The 21,410-nt window shown below is 42.2% G+C and overlaps 1 protein-coding gene across 4 annotated transcripts in view; it reads left to right on the top strand.

The window, feature by feature from the left end:
• Positions 1-802: 802 nt before the first annotated feature.
• Yeats2 (YEATS domain containing 2) overlaps positions 803-21,410 on the top strand; it is an 86,627-nt gene continuing 66,019 nt past the window's right edge. For 3 of the 4 annotated variants that reach the window (XM_038345096.1, XM_038345095.1, XM_038345099.1), the window contains exons 1-6: positions 803-936; positions 11,560-11,678; positions 13,714-13,811; positions 14,608-14,700; positions 17,537-17,782; positions 19,427-19,542. In XM_038345096.1, the coding sequence (XP_038201024.1) occupies positions 11,579-11,678; positions 13,714-13,811; positions 14,608-14,700; positions 17,537-17,782; positions 19,427-19,542 (653 nt within the window). In that variant the 5' untranslated portion in view covers positions 803-936; positions 11,560-11,578. The remainder of the gene's footprint in view (positions 937-11,559; positions 11,679-13,713; positions 13,812-14,607; positions 14,701-17,536; positions 17,783-19,426; positions 19,543-21,410) is intronic. The other variant, XM_038345097.1, reaches the window with a different exon arrangement.

The raw sequence follows: 21,410 nt of genomic DNA, 5'->3' as shown, positions 1-21,410 counted from the left end.
GGTCTAATTTGGTCTGATTGGAATTAATTGTGTTGGCGGGAAAGGCTTGTCTTAAGAAATATACCTAACACTGGGACAGCCTGGAGGCTACAGTCAAAGACTTGAGTGGGTGGTATAGAAGATGGCTGGTCTCAAGCGATTTTAAAAGGAAAGCCCAGGCTAATTACCTGTTTTTAACATTTCCAAACTTCCTTCCTCATTGGTTTTCTTTCCTTGTAGATTTCAGCCTACCCAACATCTGGGGCCCGGGGAAGGGAAATCACTGCATCCCAGCCAGCTTTTGCATCTAGTAAAGTGGGTTTGTAATGATTAATTCCTTCCTCCTGTCTTTCCTTCCTTCCTTTTTGGTTTTGTTTTTTGTTTTTATGGTGTTGCTTTAAGCAATTTTTACTTTGAATGTCACGATGTTGCTAGGCAGGCTTTGTACTTGTGATGCTCCTGCCTCAGCCCCCAGACTCCAAGTACCATGCCAGGTTACTACTGCAATGTACACCCCTATCACTTAGCAGAGTTGACGCAAGATGGCACGCTCAGCAGTACAGTCACCATAGTTACTATTGCCATGACTACGAGTGAACCAGTCTTCTCTCAAACGTTCAGTGTGAACACAGCGGACGACGAGCTCACGAGGGATCGATCTCCCTCAAGGTGCGACACAGCCCGAAGCTCGGGGTCAGAGTTCAGGGGCAGCTCCAGCTACCCCGGCCGCGCCGGTCCCGGCCCCGCCCCCGCCGCGCGCGCCCGCGCCGCACCACCCCCGAGCTGACGTGCGGGGCGGAGCCGCACGGCGGGCGGGCTGGTGTGTCGTGAGCTTCCGCGCGGGCGGGTCCCGGGCCTCGCGCGCCGGTTCCACGAGCTCGGCCCCTTCGCTCCTTCCCTCCGCGTGTGGGTTCCGGGTCCCGGCGGGGTCGCGCTGCAGCCGGACGCACAGGAAGGGTGAGTGTCCGCGTGGGCGCGCGTCGCGTGCGGGGCATTGTCTAGCGCGGGCACGTGCACCCCCTCCCCCACCGCGGTCGCGCGGACAACTCAGCGGCGCGGACGGGTGGGCGCCCTGGTCCGCGGGGTGAGAGGTCCGGCGTGGGGAGGGTCCTTCCCGCCGCGCAGCCTCAGACGGGGCTCCTTGCAGGCGCGGCAGCTGAGCCTGCGCGGTGACCTGCGGGTGGTCCTGAGACGAGGTGGCCTCGGCAAGTTTGGATTTGCCCAGAGAAATCTGCCGGGGCTGGGGAAGGTTGAGAGGAGTCTGCCCAAGGGCTTGCGACGGTGCTAGGTCCCGGAGGAAGCTTCGGAAAGTGAGGACTTGACCAGAAAGTCGGCTCGGTGGGCTGTAGCCAGATTGCAGAGGACAATAAGGCTTAGAGCTCATCTCCATTATGCGTGTATTTATGTTAAACAGAAAATACTATGTCCTGCCTGCAGCTCACTCACATCTTACTGGTTTTGTTATTGCTAGTGTTTTCATTTAGGCGCGCTTGTTAATTACTGAAACAACCCACTTTTAAAATGCCATTTTCTCATTAATGTAAACTATAACATAAAATTACATATATTCAGCAGTATCGTTGCTCTTAAAAAGTAACAAGTATTCATCTTAAATTAAAAATGAAGACAGGAAAAAAGTTTTAATGTTCACAAATAATTACTATGGGTGTATATATTTGTTTGTGTAGACTTTTGCAAAGGTAGGACCGAAACAGAACACGTGAGGGGGTGGATGTCTTAAATGTTAAACTTTTTCTTTGAGACAAGGTTTCGCTATGTAGCCCTGGCTCTTCTTGGGAACTGGCTGTGTAAACCAGGCTGGCCTTGAGCTCAGAGATTCACTTGCCTCTGCCTCCCAAGTGCTGGGATTAAAGGCATGCACCACCACACCTGACTGACTTTTACTTTTTGTCAGAAGCTTGTGTAAAGGTTTTGGAAGTTTGTAACGTAATCCAACCACTACATGGAAGAAGTCAACAGTGCTAACTGGGGAGGCAAGGATGCAGCCGCCCATGGGAGCCTGGACTAAGTCCGTGGAAATGGACGGAGTGAAAACACAAGAAGATATTTTGGAGATAGAATTAGCAAGACTTGGAAATGGATTGGTAAAGCGGGGTGGTGTTCGTGTAGCCCACGTTGGCCTTGAACTTTGTCTTTTCAGCTGCTGACAGCCTGGACTTGGAGGCACCACATGTTGAAGGATGCTTTTTGATTTGTTTCTTTTTAGAGTGGGTGTGTTTGTTTTGGGTATTTTGGTTTTGTTTTGAAATAGGGTCTCATTTAGCTTAGGCAGGCTTGAAACTCAATGTATAGCCAAGGTTGGCTTTGAACTCCGGATCCTTCTGTCCCCATCTCCTGAGAGTTGAGATTATAGGCATTTCCCAACATACCTTGCATTGCTTCTTTAATTCCTGGTTTGAGCGACTTAATAGGTAGATAACTGTGTTGTATATTGAGATGGGGAATCTTGAGCTTTATTTTGAATGAAATAAATGAAATCGAATGAAATACTTATTTGTTACAAGGTCAATATGTTGAGAAAACAGTTACATGTGACAGTATAAAATTCAGAATTAAAACTTTAATCAAAGAATAGAGAATAAACAAAATTGAATTTCCTCTCTGGAAACCAAGAGGGCTTTTTAAGTACCAAGAGTAGGAGTTGATTCTTTTGGACTGGTGAGGTGGTCCTAGTTCCATGTGCATAACCCGCATGCTAGATTCTCTGACCTCCCTGTGTGTGCCACTTACCCACATGTGTCTGCACACACACTTCCCTGAGGCTTATCTCTAGCTCTTTTTGGCTACTGGCATATTTTAACATTTTTTCAACAGTTTAAGAATTTTAATTTTAAGTGTATGAGTGTTTTACCCACATGTATCGTACACCACAATCATGAGGCATCTACAGAGGCCCACAGAGGGTGTAAGAGCCTCTGGAACTGGAGTTCCAGACTGTTGTGAGCCACCATGGGTCCTGGGATTCAGACCTGGATGAGTTCTTTGAAAGAGCAACCAATAATGCCCTTGAGCACTGAGCCATCTCTCCAACATTTCCGTTCTGTCATGAAGACCTTGTTTTGAGTGCTTGGAAATGAAACCCAGGGCCTTTTGTGTGCTAGGCAGTCACAACGCTGACGTATGACTCCAGCCTTTTTATTTTTTACTTTTTGTTGTCTGATTCATTGGTAAATGTTTCTTAGCTATAAAACACGACTGACTTGGGAATAGCATGTCAAAGCTTCTCTGTAAATCTACAGTTTTAAGTGCTGCCTGCTGTGTATTGTTTGGCATGCTGTAGTTTGCTGTACACTATTTTGGGTTGGTAAATTAATTTAGTTACTTGGAACAGGAGCCTTGAATTCACACAGCCAAGGGTAGCCGGAAACCCTTGGTGCTTCTGCACATGTGATGGGATTAGGTGACGTCACCATGCCCAGCTAGAATACCTTTTTATTATAGATTGTAACAAGAGCGAGACTTGGTGGTACAGGCCTGTCACCCCAGGTACTTGCGTGATGAAAGCAGAAGGGCTGGGAGCTGAGAGTTAGCACATCATCTCAGCAATTTACGAGCACTTGCTGCTCCTGGAGGTCCCAAGATCAGTTCCCAGCACTCTTGTCAGGCTGCTCACAACTCTGTAATTCCAGCTCCAAGGGATCCTATACCCTTTCTGACCTCCAAGGGCACCTGAATGCATATGCATACACACAGCTTATATGTGTACACTTAAATAAATATACGTCTTTTTAATCTGGAGAAATGCCTCAGTGGTTAAGAACAGTACCCACATGGTTGCTCACAACCAACCCTTAACTCCAGGTTGAAGGGACCCAGTGGCCTCTTTTGTCTTCTATGGGTATGAGTTACATATGCAATACACATTAAGAAAACCAAAAAAGCTTAAAAGAGTCCAGGTGTAAATAAACTTTTTTTTTTTTAAAAGCAGAAAATCACTAGCTCAAAGCTACAGAGTAAGTTCAAGGTCAGCCTGAGCAATTTAGCAAAACCACATCTCAGGATAAAGTACGAAGTCCAGGTGGAGGAGGGATGGGGGATATATAGCTCTGTGGTATAGCAGTTACATAGCATGTGAGAAGCTCTAGGTCATGAACATGCCTGGTGTGTGTGCATGTGTGGAGAACTAAGATTTACATCATAGCTCTGTGAATACAGCCCACCTAGGCTGTACCTTACCCTCATTTGGGAATATTTCATTTCCTCTGTTTGGTATAGTCTCAGAAACACTTGGAATGACTAGTCTCATTCAACCATGCATTTAAAGAGCTATTTATTTTCTATATTGTCTGTGTGAATGCAAATGCATGCAGGTGCACACCTGTGCATCAAATCCCTCAGAGCTAGAATTAGAGGCATTTGTCGTACACCTAGGTTCTATGATTGCTGGGGTCCAAATCTGACTTCTGATCCTAATGGCTCTGCAGGAAATGATACACGAATCCCGGATCCATCTCTCTAGCCTGCCATCATGGATTTTTCTTTTCTTGATTCTTTTTTTTTTTTTTTGAAGTTTTTTTTTTATGTGTATAAGCATTTTGTTTGTATGTATGTATGTGTACTACAGGAATTCCTGGTGCCTATGGAGGTCAGAAGAGGACCCCTTGCAATTGTACTTAGGCGTGGTGTGAGTGACCATGTGGGTTTTGGGACTCCTCGATCCTGGGACTTATGCAGGAGCAAGTGCTCTTAACCCCTAAAACAGCTCTCCAGCCCTCAACTGTGGATTTTAGATTTTATCTTTACTCTTGGTTGCCTCTTCTTTAAATTGGCCACTGTGACTTTAATCCACTCCTGTTGTCAGTGAACTTTTCCCTCGCAGAAAAACAAGAATGTCTAATAGGTTGTTTTCATATCCTTTGGTCTGTGTGGCAAGGGAAACACTGGAGGTGGAGTTCAGTGAAGCGCTGTGCAGGGGCCTGGGCTCCCTTTGCAGCAGTACAAGAGACAAAAGTTGCTGTCTGTTGGTGGTGGTGAGTTTGTGTAGGCTTATAAATTCGTATTTATGAATTTTGAGGGGTTGGAGGTCAGGGGCAGGCTGAGACTCTGTAGCCCTGACTAGCCTAGAGTTCCCTGAGTATGAAAAACAGGCCACAAACTTTTGGCAATTTTCCTTTTTCTCTCCGCCTCCCCAGTGCTGGGGTTACTGCTGTGAGTCACCATGCCTGGCTCTAGGGAAGAGAGAGGGGTCTGCATATGCAGCTCAGCCTGGCTTTGAACTCAGGATCCTCACACTCAGCCTGCCCTATTCCTCCCAGTGCTAGGCTTAGAGTCGTATGCCACTAGTCAACGTATAACCTTAAACACTTGCTTCGCTTGTCTTGGGGTTGCGGAAGCATTCACCCAGGTTTTGACTGGGCTAATGCCCACACCTGTAACTTCAGTGGTTTAAAACAAGAGGATTGTAAGCTCAAGGTCTGCCTGAGCTACAGAGGAGTTTCTAAGGTTGGGGTTTACAACATGGGTGAGTTGGATTTTTCTTTGATTCTTGAAGGATGAAGAGTGTTGTAATTTGGAAAGGTCAAAGTAAAATCTGAGTCTATTGGAAGGTGGATTGTGTGTTCAGGCATGGGAACTTTAATTCTGCAGAGATAGAATTCTCTTTCATTAGGCAAGGGCTGTGCAATTCTTCTGGTCAGAAGAGTGAAGAGAGGGAACTATTAGTTACATGGTGGTAAAAAATGCCAACACCAAGGGTAGTTGGTGTGGTCAGTCATGCCTGTACTCTCAGCTCTTAGAAAGGCTAGGACAGGGACTTCTCATGGGGGCGGGAGCATACCTCTCAGTTTTGTTGGTATTTTGATTTTTTTTTTCTTTTAAAGACTCAGCCACACTGTGTATTCCTTGCTGTCCTGACGTACTGCTTAGACCAGGTTAACCTTGTACTCACAGAGCTCTGTCTGTCTCTGCCTTTGAAGTACTAGGATTAAATTCTTGTTCCTCCAGGTTCTCCTGCAGTACAAGGTTTGGTTGTGTGTTTAAGATGGAACATAATATAGATTTACAAATGTTACAAAGGGAACTGTGAATGCTAGTAGTTATGTTTGCTTTGGGAATTTCTACCTTGGCTGGTCTTTAGCTACTTTTGAACAGTTTAGTGAATATTTTCAGACACTTTGTAGGAAGGGTGTGGAGAAGAAATGTTGGGTGAGGCACTCAAGGAAGACCTTCTCAGATGAAGTGTATGTTTGAGCTTGGATCTGATGAATGCTAACCCAGAGGATGAACTTCTAAGGCAGAAGGAACCAGAAACACAGAAGTGCAGAACATTCGAGAATATTTGAGGGACAGAGAAGGGTAATGTACCTGGATCTGAGATCAAGACTAGAAAGGGGTCAGGGTATGGAAGTTAGCAGGTCATGTCACAGCCAACAGGTAGTGACATGATAAGAAAAATCTTTTATAATGCTTAACAGGTATAGTTTACATACAGTGAAACAGATTCTTAAATGTACAATTGACTGACTTTTCTTTTAATTTACACTCTAATACATAAGACGTGGTCACCTGAAAAAGCCTTTATTCTCTCCCTAGTTAGTCACCACCAGCTACTTTCAAGTTTCTCTGATCAACCTAGTCACAGAGTGAGTTCCAGGACAGTCAGGGCTAAACAGAGAAACTCTGTCTTGAAAAACAAAACAAAACAGAAGTTGTTCCTCTGACCATGCGTCTGTCTGTTGAGGGATTTAAGAAATAGAATCCTTCAGTGTGTGCCCTTGTTAGCTTCCTTTCTCTTGCCTTAAAGACTGAAATTCATCTTCGTTGCTTGAGTCACTATTGAGTAAGTATACCAGTTTTGCATTCTGTGCGGATTTCTGGAGTGGGTTATAGATTTCTTGTTCTGATACTTACTACAGGAATGCTGGTTGTCTTGTTCACAATGCAGAAAGTTTTGTCTGACCTGAAGAATTTGGAAGGGAGGACGAAGGAGCATTGAATCACTGCCTGGATCTTAGGAACCTCCTGTCTGCAAGGGGTGCAGTTTGTACTGTGTCCCACCACATCCCCACTGCCAAACAGAGGGTGTGCAGATCTCATTAGTTTCAAAATTCACATGTTCTAACGAATATAAAATTATTGACAAGATACTTGTAGTCTATGGCAGATCTCCCCAAGAGCCTTAATGTATCAGATTTTACTTCTTGCCTTCAAAATTGGCTGCATTTCATATGAGATAGCCGGATTCTGTATGGGTTCTAGGTCTTCCCTGAAATGAGAACTGAGACTTTTTTTTATGCAGTGGTCTGTTTATTTAGATTATATTGCACAAAATGAGAACATTTAAAACTATGCGCCTTTCCTTTTTCTTTTTTGCTAAAAATCGAGAATCCGAGAACTGAGACCTTTTAGTAAGAGTTTCCAAGTCTAGCAGTGGTGGCGTACGCCTTTAATTCCAGCTCTCCGAAGGCAGAGGCAGGTAGATCTCTGTGAGTTCGAGGCCAGTCTAGTCTACAAAGTGAGTTCCAGGACAGCCAGGGATGTAACACAGAGAGAGCCTGTCTCAAAAGACAAAAACAAAACAAGACAAACAAACAAAGTTTCCAGTGTTGTGAGATATTTTACTCTTTTGACTTTTAGGGGTGCCTACCACCCAGCTTCCAAAAAAAAAAAAAAAAAAAAAAAATCACACACAAAGGCTTATTCTTAGCTTTTTTTTTTTTTGCCAGCTTTTCTTAAGTTATTTTGACAACTCTTTGCTTCTAGGCTTTTACTCTCTTTACTTTCTTTCTCTGTAACTCGCTGTGTAGCTGGGTGGCTGGCCCCTGATGTCCTCTGCTTCTTCTGTTGCTCCTTTTCCTTGGTTCTCCTTCTGTTTATACTCTGCCTGCTAGCCCCGCCTATCCTTGCTCTGCCTCGCTGTTGGCCGTTCATCTCTTTATTAGGACCATCAGGTGTTTTAGACAGGTACAGTAACACAGCTTCACAGAGTTAATAAAATGCAGCTTAAACAAAAGTAACATATCTTAAAATAATATTCCCCAACATTCCAGTAATGGGCTTGGTGTGGTGGCACATGCCTTTAATCCCAGCACTTGGGAGACAGGCAGCTCTCTAAGAATTTAAGACCAGCCTGGTCTACATAGAGAGTTCCTATCTCGACAAATAAATAAGTAAACCTTCGTGGCAGTATTATGTAATTAATACATTTTATTTTAGTTTGTTTAGCTTTGGGTTTTGACACAGGTTTTGCTGTGTGTCTCTTCATGGCCTAGAGCTCATACTACAGATGGAGCTGTCCATGAACTTGCAACAGTCATCCTGCCTTCTGTGTGTAGGACTGCAGGCATGCTCAGATTCCTGGCACTTTTTATGTTTCCAAAGTATAGACCCCTAAATAAACATTACCATTGTCAAAACTCACTTGTTTTCTGCTGTTTGAATGAACAGGATAGGTTTAAGGGTAACATTTGTTTCATTATATTGTTCATGAAAAGTTATTTTTATATTTGTTTTTAAAGTGTAAATCTGCAGCATTTGTTTTCTGTGATGATGTTGTTTTAGTGAGATTAAAAACCAGGTTGGAGGCCAGAGATGTGTGCTAACACAGCCTGCCATGTGAGGCACTAGGGTTGACTCTCCAGAGGTATTGTGGGAGAAATTAAGTTGGAGGTATAGATGAGAGAAATGGTTTTATTTTAGTCTCAGCATTTCATTTCTCTGTATTTGATTTGGGTTTAGTAAATTCACTCCCACAGACAAACTGAGGATAAAAGATTTACATCGCCATCTCAGTGCTTGTTCCAGTTTCCACTGATTGAAAGTTTGGGATTAGGAAACACTTTGTTTCCAAGTTGAACTGGCTCATCTAAGAACTGTGGGTTTTGTGCCTTTAATCCCGGTACTCAGGTGGCTAAGGCAGGCAAATTTCAGAGTCCCAGGCTAGCTAGGGCTACATACTGAGACCTTGTTCGAAAACAAAAGAAAGCAAAAACCTACTTGAATGTCCTTTCCTTAAATTCAAAATGTAATGTAATAACTATGCTTAATCACACAGTTAGACTTTCAGGTAAGGGAATATGTCTCTGCAGATGTGCCTAGCCTTAGCTGTAATTTACTACAGTATTTATTGTTTTTGAATCTGAATTATTCCAAAAATTGCAGGATAATTGCTAACTCCTTAATATGTTTAGCTGAAACTTAAATACACTTTAAAATGACAGTAGGAAGCTTCATTCCAAAGTTTTTGGGATTTTGTTGTTTTGTTTTTTTGAGACATGGCAGGCTCTCTAATTCTCAGGCAGGAAGCAAAGAACAGGGTGGAGAACAGAGGTGGGGACCTCCTGATGTAAACTCACTTCCCAGGTGAGATGTGGCATAGGTGAGTCTGTTAGCTGGGATGCAACAGTGTCTCAGTTAGGTACCAGTCAGTATCTGTGAGATCTGAGCAGAGGCTGGATTCTGATGTTACATTCTTAAGATCATTAATGTTTTTACGGGACCCCACCCTTTTTTTCTTTTTCAACTCAGAATCTTACTATGTTGCTCCGGCTGTCCTTAATCCGATGATCCACTTCCTTAGTGTTAGGTATATGGATATATCCCACCACACCTGCCTTCATTTGAAATAAGCACCCCAAGAAATGGCTAATGTGTATTTGGGTAAGTTTATCTTAGTGGTAGAGCACAAGTTTGGGACTCATGAAGCAGTCTTCGGTGTTAAGTCATCTACTTGTTCTGCACCCCTTGTCCCCCTTTGCCTTGCTCTGTCACTGAGCTCCTTCTCCACCTCACCACCACCTGTTTTCTTTATCTGCTCATTCGTGATTCAAACTGCCCACTAAGGGAGCCTACTAGCCTCAGGCCATTAATCGAGTCTTTGAAACATCTAGTGCAAATTAAGATGTGCTGTGCATGTACAAAACGTAAAGACATGGTAAAAGTGCAGTAATGTAAAATCTCAATACTGACTTGTTTATATTGGTTAGATTAGTGAGATGGCAGTATTTTGGATATGCTAGGTTAAATAAGATCAACTACTTTTTACCTATTTCTCTTCATATGTTGCTGCTAAAAATCTTAAAAATTTTTATGTGGCTGCTGTTACATTTCTATTGCTGTTATTGTTTTTATTCTTAAGCTGGCTCATGTTACGAAACAGTTTAGAAGAGGAACAGTGTCTGGCAGGTGTTATACAGTGATAGAAACATCCCTGTCTGTGCTACCCAGTGCAGCAGTGTCTAACTTCTAATGGCTGTTGAGCACAGGCAATGTCAAAACTGCACTGTGGTCCAAAGAAAAGGAATTAAATTTTTTATTTTATTTTATTTATTCATGATTGTATTTAATTTTGTTGTGTATGGGTGGGTGTTTCGCCTGCATGTATGTCTGTGAACCACATGCACGCCTGATTCTGTGAAAATTAGAAGGGGGAGTCAGATCCTTTGAAACTGTAATTACTGGTTGTGAGCTGCCATGTGAGTGCTGGGAATCCAACCTAGGTCCCCCGGAAGAGCAGCCAGTGCTCTTAACTGCTGAGCCATCTCCAGCCCCACTTTATTTAATTTTAATCAATTTAGTTTTAAGTTTTAAGTAGGCACGTGTAGTTAATGGCTAATATATGAAACATTGTGAAATTAGAGGATTTGTGGGATTGTTTTATTCAAGCATTTATATGTAAGGCTGGCTTATTTACCATACTGCAAAATTATTCAATAGTTTAACATAAGTACACGGTTGTGTTTATTATAGATAATACTAAAAGATCAGGGATTATTTCATCGAGTAACTGCTGTAGCAAGCACTGTAGAAGTACCAGACGTAGGGTTTGCTTATTGGAATGAGCCCCGAACTATACTGTTCATGCTTTGAAATATGCTTATATCAAAGTCTGGTTTATTTTCTCTCTCTCTCTCTCTCTCTCTCTCTCTCTCTCTCTCTCTCTCTCTCTCTCTCTCTCCTCTCTCTCTCTCTCTCTCTCTCTCTCTCTCTCTCTCTCTCTCTCTCTCTCTCCCACACACACCCACACACACACAGAAGCTAGACTCTTTTTGAAAAGTGTCAACGGGGCCAGTCATGGTGGCGTATGCTTTTAATCCCAGTACTTGGGAGACAGTGGCAGATGATAGAGGCTCCCTGGAGTTCAAGGTCAGCCTGGTCTACATTGGGCTTCAGGACAGCTAGGGATACATAGAGAGACCCTGTTTCAAAACAATAAAACAAACAAACAAGAAAAAAATCAAAAATAAAAAAGGAAGAAAGAAAATGTGAGCAGTATAGCAATGTGCAACTGTTAAAGAATTTTTCTCTTAGAAGGGAAATCTGGTCTTTTTAACAAACAGCCATGCTGATAATATTTCTGGAAACTTAATGTTAGACTTAATGTTGGCTAAGTATACACAAACATCAAGAGTTGAGCATCCCTAACCAGAAAATCTAAAATTCCTGAGGTTGAAACATTTCTGGATTCAAGCTTTTCAGACCAGTTCTATTCGTCCTGTGTGTGCACAGGCTTATTAGTACCAGTATTTGTAGTGTTTATTGATTACCTTTGCGTGTGTGCATAAACATTTATACATGCCAGTATTTCATAGTACTATTCATGTGTTTGTTATTGCTTCACAGTGAAGAATTGAATGTCACCATGTCTGGAATCAAGAGAACGATTAAAGAAACCGACCCTGATTATGAGGATGTGTCTGTGACCCTTCCAAATAAGCGGCATAAAGCGATTGAGAGTTCAGGTAGACATTGAGTTGCTTTTAGACTCAACTTCGCTGATGTTGCATATGTACAGGATTTACAGAATCTACATGAATATCTGTCATTGTACACAAGCCAAAGTGCTCTGCAGTATCCTATGTGGAGCATATCAAGTAGTCTAGAGGGAAAGCAAGCTGTGAGTCTTAGCTGTTGTTACATATAACTTAAAATCAGAGTTTTGGCATTTGGAAAGATGGCTCAGTGGTTAAAAATGCATACCTCTATTTTAAAAAAAAATTTCTCCCCCTTTTGGTTTTTTGAGAAAAGGTCTCTATTATATAGCTCTGGCTCACAGATTGACCTGCCTCTGCCTCCCGATTGAAGGGATTAAAAGCATGAACCATCACACCTGACCTCAAAATATTTATTTGTTTATTTATTTAATTATTGACAGGGTTTCTCTGTGTAGCCCTGTTGGAACTCTCTAGAACAGGATGGCCTTGAATTTAAGAGATCTGCTTCTGCCTCCCCAGTGTTGGTTGCTGGGATTAAAGGTGTATACCATCACTCCACTCATCCCTGGCTTTTTCTTTTTTTTTTTTTGTAAATTTTATGTATATGGGTATTTTGCCTTCATGTATGTCTATACACCATGCACATGCATCTCCTGCATAGAGCAAAGGAGGGTATTGGATCCCCTGAAACAGGAGTTACAGGAGATGGAGATTGTAAGCTGCCATGGTGGGTGCTAGCAACCCAGCTCAGGTCCTCTGCAAAAGTAATCAGTGCTCTTAAGTGCTGATCCATCATTCCAACTCTAAGCTCTTGCAGAGGACTCAAGGTTGGTTCCCAGCATCCATGTCAAGTTGCCTAGAACTCCAGCTCAGGGAAGTTGATGCCCTCTTTGGCCTCCATGGGCACCTGCACTCACACACATAACACATGATTAAAAAGAAAATAAGTCTTTAAAAAATAAAATCAAAGGTTTTTTGATGTCTGTTATATGGGATAATCGTGTGAGGTGATTGTAGGTGTTACATAGATGGAGGTTTTTAATAGTTTCATATTTTCATGTGTATATAAATAAGAATGACCTTATTAGGTTATTTCATGGGTACTGTTTCTTAAATAGGATAAGATATTACTTTAAACTATTAATTGTGCTCATTGTTTCACTTGTGTATTAGCTGTCAAATGTCAAAGGAGGAGAGGTTTCAGTCCGAGGGTGGCTGACTTCATTGCTGTGGGCCTGATGTGAGGCAGGGTATCATGACATCATTCTTGTAGTAGTGGAGGCTGTTTACTGTGCAACAGTCCAGAAGCTGAAGGAGAAAGAGTGAGCCACAGGGGTGTAGGATAAGATGTATCTTTCAAGGCATGGACTTCCTTCCTCCAACCAGGCTACACCTAGACTTAAGAAGACATTCCAATAGCACAGTCATCTGAGGACCAAGCTTTGAGCTCATGGACGTTTGAAAACACACTTTCAGACTAGATCTAATAGCAGTCTTAAGGGTCATACGTGAATCATGGGAATTTGGAAAACGTTGATCAAGTCTAACCCTGCTCGTGGTTGCTAGTGGAGATTTAAGGTTCAGAAGTATTATCATGTAATCTGTTGAAAAGCAAATTGTCAATTATATTAACATGGTTTATCTCTCTTTTTTTAATCTGACACAAAAATTGTGTGTATTTTGGAGGCTGGAGAGATGGCTCAGCAGTTAAGAACATTTACTGCACTTCCAGAGGACCTGATGTCTGTTTCAAGCATTTAGTGGGCAACTCACAACTTCATATAAGTCCAGCTCTGGAGTGTCTGACACCCTATTCGGGCCTCCACAGAGAAAACGAGCTTACCTTTTCTCCATCCTATATAGTTTCATGCAGATGAAAAAGAACATACTTTTCTCTTGGAACCAGTCAAGGATAGATTATACAACTGTGTACTTTTGTGTGTTTGCTAAGAATATTGTTCCGTGAACCCAAAGTAATTTCTGTTCCTTGGGTTTCTTTGACTGCTGATTTAAATCAAGATAGCTAATGATTAATGGGGTATGCTTTGTGTTCTTTATGTAGCTCGAGATGCAGCTGTGCAGAAAATTGAGACTATTATTAAGGAGCAGTTTGCTCTTGAAATGAAGAATAAAGAACATGAGATCGACGTCATTGACCAGGTATAAAACTGAAATTGAAAACACTACATCCATGGAGGAAAAAGAATAGGTTTGATGAGGTTTCAAAAAATTTCCTGTGCGGGGCATGATGGCCTCCAGAGGCAGAGGCAAATGGAACTCTTGAGTTCTAGGACAACTGGAGCTCCATGAGAGTTCCAGGACAGCCAAGACTACATAGTTGAAACCCTATCTCAAAACAAACAAGCAAAGAATTACCCTGCTAAGGGATAGGACTTGGGAGGTGGAGACAGTAGGACCCGAAGTTTAAGGTTATCCTCCGTTACATAGGGAGCTTGAAGCCAGCCTGGGATACACGAGTCTTTTTCTCAAAAAGCAAAAGAAAATAAAAACAAAATAAATAAATGAAATTGTAGAAAAGATAAAACATTCTATTCCAACTTCCAACCCTAAGATAATTTTTGATATTGTTCTCAGTATTTTATTGTTAATGAATATATTGATAAGTAAGCACATACATACCATGTGTATCAATTTTTTTGTTTCTTTGTTTTCTTTGTCATTTTTTTTAAGAGGTTACTGATCAGGGAAGCGTGCCCACTGCTCCCATCCCCATTGTGCTCTGAGATAGAAGCATAGGCTCCAGGGATTTGTTTATACACATTAGCTCTCAGTCACTGAACTGCGTCTTCAACTGCTATCTTTGCCAGTTTAGTTAGGTAAAAGTTATTTGTTGATATGATACAAGAACTGAGTTCTTGTTTGAGTTTATTCTGTGGATTTTAAGTCGTCATTATTTGTCATATTTAAGCAACATTTAAACTCTCACTTGCTTTAGCGACTGATTGAGGCCAGAAGGATGATGGATAAGCTTCGTGCCTGCATTGTAGCAAACTACTACGCTTCTGCCGGTCTTCTGAAGGTTTCTGAGGTAAGTATTCATATTCCAGTCTTTTCTAAGCCTCCATTTTTCTTCTCTGGGGAGAAGTCAAGCCAGTGTGGATTCCCTACCATTGAGACATTTGTTGCATAGACCAATAGAATTTAATAAGCCTGCCTGCCTTTCTGAGGAACATAGATCATCAGGTATTGTGTTAGCCGTTATCCTGCCCTTTCCCTACTGACTGCTAGTGCTGTTATCCGAGGCTATTCAGATCTGGGAGGGAGACCTCACTGCAGCTCGTCCTAGTTCTTCCTCTCTTGCTTTGTTTGCCTTACCATGCTTTCCAAATGCCGCCGCCGCCTCCTCCTCCTCCTCCTCTTCCTCCTCCTCCTCCCCCTTCCCCTTCTCCTCCCCCTCCCCCTCTTCCCTCTTCCTCCCTCCTCCTCCTCTTCCTCCTCCTCCTCTTCCTCTTCTTCTTCCTCCTTCTTCCTCCTTCTTCCTCCTCCTCCATCTTCTTCTTCTTCTTCTTCTTCTTCTTCTTCTTCTTCTTCTTCTTCTTATTATTATTATTATTATTATTATTATTATTATTATTAGTTTTTCAAGACAAGGGTTTTATGTGTAACTCTGTCTTGGAACTTGCTGGCCTCAGACTCAGAGATCCTCCTGCCTCTGATTGATGAGTGTTGGTATGAAAGGTGTGTTTCACTATCACCTGGTACAAATGCCACTTTATAGTGTTAGTTAATATGTTTGCATACCATGTAGATTCATCAATTTAAAATTCTGTTGTTTTCTCTATAAAACATTTAAAAGTTCTAGATATCATAACATTTCAGTGCTAAGTATAAAACATTTTTATTCCTCCCCCCCCACAATGGTGTATTAAGCCCAGAGTGCCAGTGAAACACACACACACACACAACCCCCCCCCCCATTGGATACCGTAATCTACAAGGAAATATCACTAAGATAAAAAAATGTCCAAATAAGACAGACAGTTGTTGCAAGGAGGCCACTAGTTAGTTCCCGGTTGCTTAGCCAGCTGGACCTGAAATAATCACACAGAAACTATTTTAATTAAATCACTGCTTGGCCCATTAGCTCTAGCTTTTTATTGTCTAACTCTTGCACATTAATTTAACCCATCTCCATTAATCTGTATATCGCCACGTGGCAGTGGCTTACTGGCAAAGTTTCAACATGTCTGACTCTGGTTGCGTGCTGCTCCATGGCGTCTCTCCTTCCGCCTTCCTTCTCCCAGCATAAAGCCTGCCTTTCCCTGCCTAGTTCTGTCCTTTTCTGCCATAGGCGTAAAACAGTTCTTTATTCATTAACCAATAAAAGCCACACACAGACAGAAGGACCTCCCACACCAAACAGTGGTGGCACATGCCTTTAATCCTAGCATTCAGGAGGCAGAGCAGGAGGGTTTCTGGGTTTTGAGGCCAACCTGATCTAAAGAGCAAGTTCCAGGCAGCCAGGGCTATACAGAAAAAACCTGTGGGGAAAAGGGAGTTTGTCAAGCAAAACATCCCTTAGGTGTCTTCCCTGGAGTTTTCTGTGTCTAAAGTTCCTTTAAGGATTTTATTCCTGGCTTGGGATTGACTTCAGTCTATTATGACCTCATTTTAAATTGATTTACATCTCCAGTGACCCTCTTTTTTTTTTTTTTACCCTCCTATTCTCTGTGTGTGCTTGTGCGTTTGATTGACCCCAGGGTCTCACATATAATAGATAATTACGATTCAGCAATACCCACAGCTCCTTAGGCTGTTTCTGAATAAAACCACAGATTCTGGGTGGATAGGAATTTGTGCAAGTTGTACTATCTAGTTCAAGCATAAATTCTGTTGTCGTTAATTAAATGGCTTAGTATTGACTCACCGTGATAGCTACTTAGCTTGAAAAACTGGTTAGTGTTTTGTTGATATACCATTAGGAGTTAGAATCTGGTGTATGATAGTCTAGAAATGTACAGATTTTATCTCCTGATGTTCTGATTAAGATTTACTAAGGGCTGGACTGGAGACATGGTTCAGTTGCTTTCTGTTGGGTTCAGTTCCCAGCTGGCTTGCAGCTGTCAGTAACTTCATTTATTATGTCTTTTTCTTTTGGTTTTCTCTGTGTAACAGCCCTGGCTGTTAGACCAGGGCTCTGTTGACCAGGTTGGCCTTGAGCTCACAGAAATCTGCCTGCTTCTGCCTTCCAGGTGCTGTGATTAAAGGCACATGCCACTGGTGCTCGGCTTGTACTTTTTAAATTAAATCTTGCTGGGGATAGTGGCACATATCTTGAACTCCTGACCTTCTTGCTTCTACCTTCTGGATGCTAGGATTACAGGCATGTTCTACCATGCTGCATGTATGTGGTACTGGCTTGACTTTCAGGATCACAGGCATGTTCTGCAATGCTGCATTTATGTGTTACTGGCTTCGTGCATGCTAGACTCTATCAGCTGAGCTACATTAAAGCCCTTACTTTGCTCTTTCAGATGTTTCTTGTCATGTAGCCTGGGGTGGTCCAGAACTTCAGATTTTCCTGCCTCAGCCGCCAAGTGATGCACTCACCGGTATGTGCCGCCACACCTGATCATTTCTGACTTTTGGTGTTAGAAGTTTTGTATAATTATTTGTCATTCTAGTTTTTGTTTGATGCAGGCTAGTTATAAGAATTTATGGATGTAGAGAGTTTTTTTTTTTGGGGGGGGGGGAATGTTGTGAGCCTAGTAGCCTTTAATGACTAAGCCATCTCTCCAGGTTAGATTCAGAGATATTTTTGAAGAATTATTAAGATGACTTTAACATAACTTGAAGTTTTCAGGAGTTCAGTTTTTCATCAGTTTTGGTGGATTTGATTAAGTTTGTTTCTTTCATTTTTCTAGGGATTAAAGACATTTGATACAATGGCTTTTAATCACCCTGCTATCAAGAAATTTTTGGAATCACCTTCTAGGTCATCATCTCCTACCAATCAGAGATCAGAAACACCATCTGCCAATCATTCTGAAAGTGACTCACTATCTCAACACAATGATTTCCTGTCTGACAAAGACAATAACAGCAACATGGATGTGGAGGAAAGACTCTCAAGCTCCGTGGAGCAGAGATCTGGCCGGAATACTGGAAGGGTATAGTGCTGGATGGGAGCAGGATGGGCTCCAGGGGAGAAAGGACCCACTGTTTACTAAGTGTGGGCATTCTCACTATTTTCTATTTTCTGGGGACTCTAGGAATGAGTTGTTTGATATATAAATATTTTAAACAGCAGAGAACTGAATCTTTGGTCCTTTGAGACAGGGTCTTGGTCTGTAGCTGACCTGGGTCAGGCTGGCCTAAAACCTGGGGCATCTCTTGCCTTCGTTCCCAAGTGGTGATATTAACAGGATTGAATCACTGTATAGGCCTGACTTAAGAGACTGAGTCCTTTTTTTTTTTTGGCATCTTGTGCCATAACCAGGCTTGTCTCAAGCTAGCTTTGCCCTCTTTCCTTGGCCTTGTGAGTGCTGGGTTATAGGTGTGAACCATTATACCCAGCTGATAGTATGTGGTTATCACAGCTGGGAGTTAAGCCCCTGCTGTTCTGGCCTGTGTGTGTATATTTTGACATTCTAACTTAAGAGCGCTCCTGAGTGCAGCAGAGCTCTTGGATGTCATTTGTACAGATGGAAAAGAACCCTTAAGGGTTGGAGTTCCGCACCTTCCTGAAGGTCTAAGTGGTAGCTGGTGCAGTTTTGACATACAAAATATAAAATACACAGTTCTTTTCTTGACAGGGATTTGCTACGAGGCCCTGACTGGCCAGGTGCTGATTGTGTAGACCAGGCTGATCTGGAACTTGTAGTGATCCTCCTGCCTCTGCCTCCAACTGCTGGAATCACAGGTGTGTGCCACTGTGCCCAGCTATGATAGTGTGACTGCCCAGATTGAAGCTGTTCTGTACCTGGTTATTTGGTATTAATATTTATGGGTAGAGTCACTATCAAGTTAGACCACTGATTTCATAGCCACTGCTTCTGTGGTAGAGGGAACTTGCAATCATTTCCCATATAGTCTGTCATCGATAGTTGATTAATTTTTCTTAAAAATGTTTTTATTATAAATTTATTTGTCCATCATTGAAAAAAAAAGAGGCCTCTTCTAAATTAACACATAGTTTGATGCCTCATAGTCAGAACTTCTAACATTTGAATTTACTTGTGTTTGACCAGTATTCTTCCTCTTTAAGTGCTTAGATTACAGGCATGTGCACCATACCATATTTGTATGGTGCTAGAGACAGAACCTAAGGCTTTTTGGAAGCTAGGGAAGCACTCTACCAACTGAGCTAAATCCCTAGACTCACTAAATTCTTCTTCTTACAAAAAGAAAAATAGGCCGGAGAGATGGCTCAGTGCTTTAGAGTACCGACTATTCCAGAGGACCTGAGTTTGGTTCCCAGGATCCACATGGCTAGTTACCAGGGATCCTACACCCTCTTGTGGACTCCATGGGCACCAGGCACGCATATGGTGAATAAACATCCGTGTGAGCACAGACTTCGATAATCTAAAACATAAATTTAACAAAAATCTGAAACAGCCCTACTGCCAGGTGTGACTGATGCCCATATTCCCAGCACTTGGGAGAGCAGAGGAGAGCTACATAGTGGGCCCCAGGCCTGCTGGGCTACAGATGACAAAACGTTGAGTTATTTCATTCTTGCCTTTCATTAGGACAATGCCCTGTTGAGTGTTGTTTACATGAATACAAATGTTGGTTGTCATGTCTTTCAGGACACTTCTAGTGTTAGTGGCTCCCACAAAAGGGAACTACGGAATGCTGACCTCACAGGAGATGAGACTTCTCGGCTTTTTGTGAAGAAAACTATAGTAGTGGGCAACGTGTCCAAGTGAGTACGTATGAAATGTCTCCTGTCAGCCACTTAAACACTGATGCTCTGCCTTCACTGCTGCTTTATTGTGCTGTTACAGTGGGAGGAAGACTTGGGGATTCTTTCTTCCAAGCTCTTATTTTAAAAGTAGATGATGGTCCAAAGGCATTCTTAGGGTAATATTGCACCTTAATTAGCAAAATCAGAAATAGAATTGAGAAGTCCCCCCCCCTTTTTTTGGTTTTCCAAGAAAGGGTTTCTCTGTGTAGCTTTGGAACCTGTCCTGAAATTTGCTCTGTAGACAAGCTGGCCTCGAACTCACAGAGATCCACCTGCCTCTGCCTCTGCCTCATGAGTGTTGGGATTAAAGGTGTGTGCCAACACTGCCCGGATGAGAAGTTTCCATTTTACAGTTTCCCTGATCTTGTGATACTCTGTCTTGGACCATATCCATGACTATCCCTGGAGATCAGTAAAGTGTTTAATTTTGAATGTCACTAAAGAAACAGGGTAGTATACATTTTACACATAGCTTTACTTACTTTTTACTTTACATATGAGTTGCCTATGTGTATGTGTTCCACATGAATGCCTGGTGCCTGCAGAAGCCAGAAAAAGTTACCAGATCTCCAAGACTGGAGTCACAGAGAATTGTTAGCTTCCACGTGAGTGCTGGGAACCAACCTGGGTTCTCTAGAAAAGCAGCCTGTGCCTTTAACCGTGAGCTATCTTTCATCCCCTGCTTATTTATTTTTTTTAGCCAATGTCTCACTGTTTTGCCAAGCTGGCCTCAACTTACTGTATAGTTCATATTCAATTGAACACACACCACCGTGCCCAGTTGCTTCTTACACTTTCTTGTGAAATTTGTAAAGGTATTATTTAGGTGTTTGTTTGTTTTGCTTTGATATTTTGTTTTCCTTTTGAGATGGTCTCATTGGGCTAGAACTCTAGAGATCTGCTTGTGTCTGGGTCTGGAATGCTGGGCGGAAGGGTGTGCACTACTGCTCTCTGAGAGCCATTAAGGTTTCATCGCTGCCTTCTACTCTGGCTTTACACGTTTTCCTCCACTTCCATAATCTCAGCATTTCATATTTGTCTGCCATTGTCTCCACCAAAACTGAAACCAATTTTTTTTTCTGAAAACCCATTTATTTCTTTTGTGAAATGGAATGATTTAGGGGGCTAAAGAGATAGCTCAATGATTAAAAACACCGGATACTTTTCCAGAGGACCCAGGTTCAATGCCCAGCCCCCACAAGTCCCCTCACGGCTCTTTGTAACTCTGGTTCTGGGGAATACCCCATACTTTTTCTTCTGCAGGTACTGCACACGTGATGCACAGACATACATGAAGTCAAAACAACCATACACAAAAATAATAAAACTTAAAGATTCAATGATTTATGTGTGATGGCATTTTGTGATTTGCTCCCCCTCCCCCAATTCCAACACTCAGGCTCTCTATGAGTTACAACTTTGACTACATAGTGAGACCCCATCTCAGAACTAAACAAGCAAACAAACAAACAAAAGCAATATTAAGATTTTAGTGACTCTGAAAGGTGAGCCAAAGAGATTTGACTTGTAAATAATAAAGTTACTGATGTTTATCATTCAAAAAGGTCTCATTTCCAGCTGCTAATGACTATTTTAACAGAAATACTTTCTTTAAAAATAGTTTATTTATTTTTACTTCATGTGCCTTGGTGTTTTGCCTTCTTGTATGTCTGTGTGAGGGTGTACAGACTTATGGATGCTGGGATTCAAACCCAGGTCCTCTGGAAAAATAGTCAGTGCTCCTGACTGCTAAGCCATCTCTTTAGCCTGGCATAAATACTTTTAAGTCAGTTTTTGTTTTAATCGTAGTGATATTTTCAGTGTCT

Source organism: Arvicola amphibius, chromosome 10, assembly GCF_903992535.2.
Source record: "Arvicola amphibius chromosome 10, mArvAmp1.2, whole genome shotgun sequence".
NCBI lineage: Eukaryota > Metazoa > Chordata > Mammalia > Rodentia > Cricetidae > Arvicola > Arvicola amphibius.
This window is presented reverse-complemented; position numbering and strand designations above follow the sequence as displayed.